Genomic DNA, 10,571 nt, shown 5'->3' with positions numbered 1-10,571 from the left:
GGCGACAAGGGAATGACAAAACAAAACAAACTTCAAGATTGCTGTATATTTACATACAAAAAATCAGCCAAACAGCCTCTCCTGCAGTGTTTGTGTAAGTGAGGCTGCCCTGCCGCTGAGGAGGTCAGTGTAGGGCTGATGCCCAGTTTAAAAGTATTCATCCCCACTTCACAGAGAACAGTGCCTCATAGTAAGTGCACAAAGGGCTGTGATTTAGTAAGGGGTCTGAAACAAAATCTGAGATTGTTGGTTTAAGAAAATTCATTGAGGTTCTTTGGCAACCACAACTTTGATCTAGTGCAGCTTGGAGGAAAAAAAGAAAGGGAAAAAAAACACTTCAGCTCTTTGGTTTGGAGTATGGGATGAATAGTGGAACAAGGACGAGTTGGTCTGTTTGTTTACCCTTACTCCAAGCTGACTAAACCCCAGCAACTGGAGAGCGACTCTTCTGACCTGCGGGTAGCAGGAGGCAGATTTTACACAGGGGTCTTCAAAGAAGCAGAGTTAGGCTATCCTTCTTTCTTCAAAAAGAAAACACATGCTAAGAACAAAGTCATACTCATACCATTACTTTCTTAGATGTTTGTGTTTAACAAAATCAGGATTTACAAGTATGTCCAAAAAATACAGATTTCAGGCAGCTTATTCTTTTCAGGAAATGACAAGATATAAAAATCTTATGTTTTGGCATTTTCCTCAAATGTGTACTTGAGTATTTTTTTATTGGTGGTGTTTCAAAGTGGGTTTTACACTTTTGACTTTTATTTTAATTACATCATGGTCAATAAGGTTATTAAAACAGTGCTATGATTGCTCAATTAACTGGCAGTTAATGGCTTAAAACATCGTGTATTTTTCTAAAAAAACGTGTCAATAACAAAAAACCTCAGTTTAATCCAGGAGAAGAGAGTCATTCATCATATAGTGGGGACATGGACTTCAGGAGCAGGTGTTTTCTTCTGAACAGCCACAGCCAGAGTGACAATGTTCTGTGCCTGCTTTAACGAAGGCATGTCGATCATAGTGCCATGAAAAGTAAATGCACCCTGGAAACAAAAAATATAACAAGAGCAGGTCTTACTTCCATAAAGTAAAGTAACTATTGTGTGAAGAGCATTTGCTTTTTACTTTCTTGCCTTGAGATGGACATAATTAAAAAATAGCATGGTCCTAACAGTCAATTATTATAATTATTATTTTTAATGCATTAGAGAGTTATGTGCAAAGCCAATTACTACAGATTAAATTTGGGGAAAAATACAGAGAAACACTGTAAACATCATGTTAAATATTCTGTATTTAAGGTCCAAATTGCAATGTACTATCATGGTGTCAAAATGATTTAAATAAGAGATGTTTGCTTGTTCACTAATCGGTGGCAAATCACTAAAAAATAAATTAAAGCAATTACAACTACACCGAAAATGATAGTTGTTTTTTAAAAACCACCCCTTAAAAACTGATTTATTTCACCAAGTTGGAATGTTTAATCCAGAAAGAAACCCTTCATGCTAAAGATAACCAATGGTGCAATTGCTTATGATATAGCTTGGCAGGCTTCTTTTACTGTGTTGAAGTGAGATGACAGAAAGTTGGATACAAGCTGCAGCGTCTGGTTTTCATACATTCTTGAATAGCGGTTCGGTAAAAGTCATTTAAAAATTCCTCTATCTCACATCTCAGAATGTAAACCGAAATTCTGAACATGATCCTAATCAGCTCTGTAATATTAGTTTACCTTATAGAGTACGTAGGAGATTTGTTAATGAAAACAAACAAATAAAAAAAAAACAAGTTAGAACTTGTCATGGTGCAACCTTTAAAATAATGAACTGACAACACTGCAAAACTACTATTGTCCCTCCAGGCTATTTCTAATGTACGAATTGCTGGCAGGTGGAGGCAGATTGTGCTTCACCACTGCAGCATCTAAGCAGCAATAGCCCACAGAGCAGAAAAGAGAAGATTCAATGATGCACTAAATTAGCAACAATAATATTCTACACTTAATTTGTTTTTCCATTTTAAAATCTCAGAACATTAAACTCCACTTTACTTGGATGAAGATATTTTCATTTATTCTAAATTGGCTATCAATTCCATAGCGCAAATATGATAAACATTCTTCCAAGTATTGTCAGAAAAAAACTCATTTGGCCAATCATGGAATCATGGTCTGTGTATTCAAAATGAACCACCACATCAAGTTTATCTTAGCTTGCATTCTTTCAAAAAGTACAATATATTTTCATAAGCACCAATGCTTACCTTTCCTAACTTCTGGTGCTCTTCAAATGCATCTATCAGTTCCTGAGCCCATCTGATTCGTTCTGGACTGGGGGAAAACTCCTCCTGAACAATCTTAATTTGGCTGGGATGAATCACCTGTTTACCTTTGTGAAGATGAGTACAGCACAAATTAATACGTTTACAGGGTTTTGAGGTTTGAGTTTGCAAATAATTTTTTAATGGAAGACATGCTTAAGGCAAAAAGCTCAGATAATTTAGGAAAAATGTTATAGTTTCAATTAAAATATATGCAAACTAAAACATGTCATTAAAATATATGCAGATAAGCTGGATGTAACTTTTTTTTTTAAATAAGCCAAATGAGGTAAATCGCTACACATTTGTGAAGGAATTTCCATATGCAATGCATTTTTTTTCATAGGAAAATACATTCCATCAATCTATTTTTAATGTATCAGGCTGCCTTATAATAAAGTATTTTAAGTAGTTTCCTACTCAAATCTATAATATTATATCAAAGGTCAATTGTTTTCACTTCAGCACTCCTAAAACTTAGCAAAAAAGATCAGGATCATCTATATTTTAATTGTTTAAGCATAATTAAATGTTTTTGAGTTAAAACTGTGAAAACACTGTTACAGCTCTGCATGATGCTGATGTGGCTTAGTTAAAATAGTTATCAACCTAGATAAGAAAAAAATCAATGCAATGTCTTAAACTAAATGCACAGTGTTCCTGTGTATCTAAAACAGATGTTTCATACTATTTTATTTTATTGTAAAATATTTTTCCAGTATTGTGATGTTTTGAGGAAGGATTTTCAATGAACTGAATGCCTGGGTCAGAAGCTACATTTTCAGGTTCTGTTCTGTTCCTAATATTTACACTCTATCTTCTCAGGCAGTTCCCAAGTTGTCTAAGACTTCTAAGGAAACAGCAGGGACAGAGGATGCTATGAATCATAGCTCATCATGGGTGTCATCCCGATTTTCAGTCCAAGCTCCAAAAAGCTCTGCAACTTTAGTGTGAGCTCAGTTAGAGTTTAATCCTAAATGTTCAATGTCTTGCCTTGGACGTAGGCTTTCACTTAAGTTGTTTCGTTTGCAGTCACATCATTGTAAAATAGATATAGATGTCAGGCTGAAATGCGGCAATTATTAAATAGCTGAACCGCTCGTATTAATGAACAACCATAAGGGTGAAAAATTGCAAGCCATTATGATGTACGACCGTGAAATCCTGTTTTTACAGTGCCATTTGATAGATCTTGTTTTAGATCAATACCTGTCATGTCCCGTAGGTAAATGTAAGACACTGTCATTTTTTTTCTCTCTTCACCAGAGGAAAATAAAAAACTAAAAGCTATCATCTTTCAAATTTATGTCTCTCTTCACAGGATGTGTTTTAAGTCTCAGGAAAATGAAGAAGTCATCTGTGGTCCAGGTTTCACTGAATGCCAGCACTTTGCAGTTGAAAAATTAAATGTCAGAACAACCAATAATAAACATCAAATAGAGCTTGCCCAATTTCCAGCTTACCTTGTAAACTCTACAAAACCAAAGCATCACATGAACTGTTCCAACAGCTAAACCAACCACATAAAATTCAGACTGAGTGCAAAGAAAATAATGTGGTAAATACAATTAGAACATAACAGAAAAATATCATTTTATAATGGTGTATCCATATTTTGCTACATTTCCTTTTTTTGTCTACCATCACTGACAACGTTTCTTATAAGTAAATACTATACCACTAATTATTTTACAGTTCTCTGTCATTTAAAATAGAGCTGAAAAAGTTTGACATAACATTGTATTCAATGCTTTTGGGGGTAATTTGTTTCTTTTTCATGTTATAATTAGTCAAAATGTATTAATCTTCAGATACAGTATATACACTCTATAGTCTTCATATTTTTATATTTTGCATTTCTATATTGTAAAATGTTGACATATTACATATTATTTCTATATTGTAAATGTTGACATTTACTGTTGATATTTTAGACAGAAGGCTAAACTGTAGATTCATTTTTGTCACTTAATTGTATTCAGTAAATTTAGTGATAAAATAAAACTTCATTATGTGAGTACAAAAATCGATATTTGAGTTAGAACATATTAGTCTTACAATGTTTATTAATATACAGTATAATATTCCTGTTCTTTAAAAAATATGTTTTACTCAGCTACAAGGATTGATACTTTTTTATTTAAAATGGATTGGATATAAAACAATTCTTTTTTAATAAAAATATTTTACAGTGTTAATTGCTTGTCATCTTTTGAGGTTTCATTATTTCATCTCCTTATAGTCAGCACATTACTGGATCGTTCAGCTGAAGTCAGCCATTTTAAATTGCTTATTTTTCACAGGCACTGCCTCCTCTCCTTCTTTTGTAGTGACCTGAGATGGAATATACACAAAAAATTATCACCTGCCTGATATACAAAAACCCCACTTACCGAGAAAACGGAAACTTCAGCTGAATGCATTTCTTATCTCTGTGGTGCTGTTCTGACAGACTTCCAAACGATTTTGCCCATCTTCTATGGTGTGGAGTGCATGACGATTTCTTTGGCTTAATTTCATTGACTTCTAATTAAATAATGCAACTCCACTTTAGAAACTTAATCGTCTTTCCACTCAGGGGGACAGTTTAGCTTGAAACACAGTTATAATAATAATATAATATTAATTTCTGAAAAATACTGTGTAGCTAGCACAAATTAGCACTGCAAGGCTTAATGTTGTTTCAAAGCAACTAATTCTTAAAGGTATAGCGCTACATGCTAACAACAACATAACAATAGTCTCACCTGCTCACACAAATCTTTATGTAATTTTTAGGCTTTTTAAAGTATTGCTTTCCTTTTTATAGCACAACATATAATGTATATTAGTGGAGGCAGGTTTAAGATTGATCAGATATGTTAATATTTCTTAGGCAAGGGTTTATCACTGTGAAGATACTGCTAATGACAGATACTATACTTAATCACAAAGGTTTTCTTTAAAAAATGGCCAACCTGTCAGCAACTTTCTCATAATTATCAACACTTTTTATGCTTTGTCCTCTTCTCTGTAAAATCTTTTTTATGTTCCACTCAAAAAGTGTTATGACATATTCCAAACTACAAGAGTTGCTAATGGTAGGGAATGGTAGGGAAGAAGCTGAAGAACTGTTCAAGCTGGCTGATAAATGTCAACAGCACTTTCAGGTGCACAAACTCTGCAAGAACGCAGTGAATGTCAATACATGTTGAAAATGAAGGGGATGAGAAAAGGAGAACGTTACCAAAAAGAGGTTTTGAAATAAAGTCCTTTTTGCTGGGTATGTGCTGTATACTGTAGCAGCCCGGTGTGCCTTTCCTGAACACACCTCCCTCCCTCCCAGCACATTAGCTGATGTTACTCCGTATTTAAATACTATCCTTTACGATTTGTATAATACGCCTGTATTTTTTCATTTCCTTTTACATGCAAAATTCCTGCATGTTTTACATGCAACAAACGGCTGAATTCACTTCAAAATGGATCAGATTCAGTTAGAAAAAGACCTGAACTGCGAGGAGGAGGGGGAGCTCAGGAGAGGTTTGGGGAAAAAACAGCAGCATGTGTATGTTGTGCGTAGAAGATGGTTTTAGGTTTTTGCAACTGGTTTCCCAATGTAAAGAGAGCCTGATAGGGCACAGAAGCTTCAATGGGTCTAGGACACCAGAAATCACCCTCACCACAATCCCTGTTCTTGCCCCCCTTCACATCAAGGGCAGGGAGCTGCTACTAAAAGCCCCAGTGTCCCGGCTGTCACACACACCCTCAGAGAACAGAAAGTGGCACAGACAGGAAGTCAGGGGGTTTTCCTTCACAAGCTATTTCAATCTAAGTAAATACACCCCTCTTTGCAATCCTGCCACCTGTTTTCTACAGCCATCCAAGTTCAGCTACAGCTAGAAGAGTGACGTTGTGGCAGGTCTGAGTGGCTTGATGCCACTCACTGTACTGCCATTGGCTCTTCTAGTGGAATGGTCTGGCTACTCGTCCTCTCAGCCTATAGCGTTCTGCCATCTGTGCTCAGCACCTCCTCGGAGCTTTTTGACTAATCTGAGCCTCCATATAAAACAGGGTAGTGTGTGGTGCCGCGGTGCAATATAGTACTCACATATTCAATTAAAATTTAGTTTTAATGCTCTCGGGTCATCATACAATCATAGCAAAGATAGCAATCGCTGTTTTGCATAATCGGCAATACACACCCATTGGTAGTTCCTCCACACAGAGGTGGATTGTGATCTAATTGTATTGTTATACGTATATAATTTTAAATGCAAGAAATTGTGTACCTACTGTTTAAAAATACATCTTTAAGTTAAAAAGATCAATCTATCAATTCACAAAAACCTCACGATGCATCATCACCCAGATAATTGACCTTGTCTCTCATTCATCACCTTGACAATTGTCGCACAAGGCTTTACTTGCAAGGGTCAAATTATCTAGCAGGTAACACCTTTCTGTGGAGAGTATTATTGCTTAAGTAGACTCTAAGCACTAATATCCACTAACTAAGATTATACAGCATAGGGCCCTCAGAGTTAATCTTTTAATCCACTGCCTTTTGTGTCCTCTGAGTAAAACTGAAATTGAACAATTACAGTGATTTATCCTTTTTCTTTTTATTGAAAACACTGGGGGGGGGGGGGGTGAGAGCAAAACAGCAGTTTTGAAACTAATATTTGAGAAGATGCAAGCAATAATTGTTTATTAGGCTTTACTAAAAAATAATCTTTGATTAGTCGGTGTGCCTAAGAAAGCAAACAAACAGAAAAGCTAATCATTTGCTAAATCCAGCAGTATTAATTTCATTCAAGCTCCTAAAAGAACGTTCTTAAAAAAATTTCAGCTGCATCCTGTTTCTCATGTTGTGAAGTTTTCACCTGCTTGGAATGTTAGTCCTATCTGTTAGTTCTGCTGCTTCTCGGACTTCAGGAAAGGTGCTGTTTCTCAGTGGGCTAGTCTGATGATGACTGATGCTATAGCATTGTTTCTGACATTCAGTGCTTTTAGTGACTATTTAAGAGCATACATACCAATCACTATCATGTCACACATTCCTATAGCAACAACATGCTGACTTTAATCTAATTCCCTTTCAACCACTAAATGCATACACTTTCCACACTGATCCTAAAAAAACTGTAAACAGAGCAGCTCCAACTGGACCGTCTGCAATGTCACTAGAGAACAGCAAAGGCAAATGAGGTCACAAACAAATCAGCTTCAATCACTGCAAGAGCACAGCTGATGTGAAAATCCTGCACCATTCATATTGCAGAAACAAAAACCTTTAACTACATTCCACCAGGTGCAAGCAAATGACTGCCATACACAAAGTGTCGAGTTTTCTGACTGTGATGATTAGCAAGCAAGTGCTGTATAACAATTAGAGAAGGAGCCAAAATCATGTCTGGAAACTATCTTTAATGACAAAGCTATCACATTATTAGTCAATGTTTCCTGTTTACCATGAAGCATGTGATAAAAGTATTTTGTGTTTATTTTTATAGAGATTCAGAATTATAAAATGACCAAACATAAAATTTCCTGCACCCCATTCCTGTACACATAACTGCAATACGATAAAGTATTTTCTGTAACAATCCTGTATTTTTAAAACCCCCAAAATGTATGAACACTATACTAATCAAATACTAAGAGACTATGCCACACTTTATGACCATGAATGCGATAGTTTTTTGTTTCTTAATTTTTACAAATGGGCGGAGGAATAAAGGTGTTATTTCAGTAAGACGGGAGAAATAAGAAGTCTAAAAAAATTCATTTCAGTGCAAGGAAAAGCATGACACAGGATAAATAACGTGCTGGCTATGGCAAGATATGAAGCTGTAAATGTGTAATACGCTGGCTTATGGTAAAGAAGTAAGTTATCATATGCATAGATTATGAATGGTAAGAATAATTTAAATACTGCAAACATCAATTACACATTCATTAAAAGTCTCATCATACTGGAGCTCCATTTCCAGCCTCCTGTGGACACTTATCCACTGTATGTGCTTCTCTTGTGTGTTGCTTGGCTACGAACCTTCCGTGTGTATTACTGCCGAAGCTTTCCCCATCTCCTCCCGACTCTCCTCTTAAATTACTTTCCTTTTTTCTTTTTTCGTGATAAGAAATGTCAAAACCAAGGAAGGAAATGTGACATTTGTAGGATAACATCAGTGTGCGTGAAAAAAAAAAGAATGAATTTAAGAAATTGTTGCATTTTTCCACCTTGTGCACAATAAGCACTGTGATTAAAATCCATCCTGTTGGTAATCGATGAGGACACTGCGTTCCTAATGTCACCTCCAGACTCCTCAGATTGAAATAATGTTTTTTTGGAACATGGAGTGTCCCGAATAGTACAGAGGACACAATACCATTCCAATCAATAATAATAATAATAATAATAATAATAATAATAATAATAATAATAATAATAATAATAAATGTTTTGTTTTTGACAGATAAGATGGCTGGTTTGTGTCTTTTTTATCTCAATGAAAGTGACAGATAGCAAACTTTTAGCATTTCTGAAATACTCGTGGGTTAAATGTTATAAACACTGTGGCTGATTGTTGCCATGTGTACGAGCTGTGCCAGTGCTGATGTGTGCATGCAGCCGGAGGCCGAGATCGTACCGGTGAAGCCCATCAGCGCGCCCTCTCTCGACTGCCGCCGGAGACCGTCGCCGTCCTGGTAGTCTATGTAAACGAGATCTATAGCCTGGAGGCCGAAGGCCTTTGCTGTGACAACCACTTTCTGCCGGGCGTACAGCAGCTCAGTCGCATCCTTCGTCCGAGAGGCGCCTAAAACACATAGTGAGAATGGAAGATATAAAAACTAAATATAAAGATGAAACAGAATCAAAATATTGTCAAAATCCTTTGTTACATCAAGTAAGAAGTGCATGTGAACACGGCAAAACCCTGATTTAAAATGGGAGCAAGAAAATACAAGATAGACCCGACTGTCACTAAATCCCCATTCACAGGCTTTCTTAATAATTTTATTGCTTTTGAAAGTACTTGCAGCAAGTATTACAGAAGTAGGATTTAACAGCTTTTCCTGAAAGACGGGAATGTATAAAATAATCACTATTGCTAACAATGGGCTGATGGAAACTGGATTTTCTATGGATATAACATTTTGGTCTTCTTCATTCATAAAGATAATACTCACACATTGCAAGTGGGGAAAACCCTCTAAGTGTGTAACAGAAATTCCTAAATGCAACTGCTGACATTGATTGGTGATAAAAAGAAGCCCTTCAATGCCAGAACATGAAAAGTCTGATGCATGCATCAGACAGAATCTCTTTTCAGTCCTGTAAATTTTTCTTTCCCTATATTTGGTTGTGGTGTTTTTCAATCAAAAACATTTTTACACATCAAAAACCGGTTAAAAATGAAAGGGATGCACTACACATAACAAGGAATTAGACAAAAAGAAAATAAAATGATAACCTATGCTGGCACAAAAATCATCTGATCCAAACACCACCCCATCATGATGAAGACCAGCCTTTGGTCCAAGCTGATGGATTTCTTCACAGACAGACTGTGAAAAAAGGGAACAAAAAGAAAGCCAAAGATGTCAGTGTGCTGAAAGGAAACATAGTTTTTGGCAAACTGTCAACTCACCGTATAAACTGCCTAGTGTTACCACTGGTATTCCCAGACTGGATATACAAATGCCTCATCTTCACATCTTATGAGAAAACAAGAGTGCAGGAGCCAGACAGATGATGAACCACTTTAAATGGATGTGTGAACCAGTGACACTAAAGTTCGATTTCACGTTAGTTAAAAAGCTGAAAATGAATATCATTGCCTTCCGTGTTTACTGAAAGCTGCCTTACTTACTGCTCTGTCTTCTGGTTCAAAGTAAGTGAGCTGGGGGAAGAATACAGAGCACTGCAAAACAACCCTCTGTGAAGAAAGTTTGGAATTTGATATGGCATTGTGTCAGCAATGGAGCAGTTGGAATTTGTCTGATTCTTTTGTCAGGTTCCAAATTAATTTCACTTCTCGCTGTGACACAGCGATATTTTCCTGTCAAGGCTCTGGACTCAGTCTAGCCAAAGCTGGAGAGAGGTCGTTAGAACAAACAAAACAAACAAAAAAAACTGAGTGCTGCACAATTCCCCACAAAGAATCAAAAGAACCCCCTTTTCCCTGCATTCAGGAAGACAACAATTATTTTGCTGTTTACTCGGTAATGTTTCATTAAAAGAATAACTTTGGAATGATCAT

General features: G+C 36.2%; 1 protein-coding gene across 2 annotated transcripts in view; it reads right to left on the bottom strand.

Annotated features, from left to right (window-relative positions):
• Window positions 1-642: 642 nt before the first annotated feature.
• The window catches only part of clybl (citrate lyase beta like), a 71,729-nt gene continuing 61,800 nt past the window's right edge, over window positions 643-10,571 (bottom strand). For both annotated transcript variants that reach the window (XM_088604423.1, XM_088604415.1), the window contains exons 5-8: window positions 9,783-9,876; window positions 8,958-9,125; window positions 2,269-2,393; window positions 643-1,046 (exon numbers count right to left, since the gene is read on the bottom strand). In XM_088604423.1, coding sequence (XP_088460549.1) covers window positions 918-1,046; window positions 2,269-2,393; window positions 8,958-9,125; window positions 9,783-9,876 — 516 coding nt within the window. In that variant the 3' untranslated portion in view covers window positions 643-917. The remainder of the gene's footprint in view (window positions 1,047-2,268; window positions 2,394-8,957; window positions 9,126-9,782; window positions 9,877-10,571) is intronic.

Source organism: Lepisosteus platostomus, chromosome 2 (assembly GCF_059453375.1).
Source record: "Lepisosteus platostomus isolate fLepPlt1 chromosome 2, fLepPlt1.hap1, whole genome shotgun sequence".
Classification (NCBI taxonomy): Eukaryota; Metazoa; Chordata; class Actinopteri; order Semionotiformes; family Lepisosteidae; genus Lepisosteus; species Lepisosteus platostomus.
This window is presented reverse-complemented; position numbering and strand designations above follow the sequence as displayed.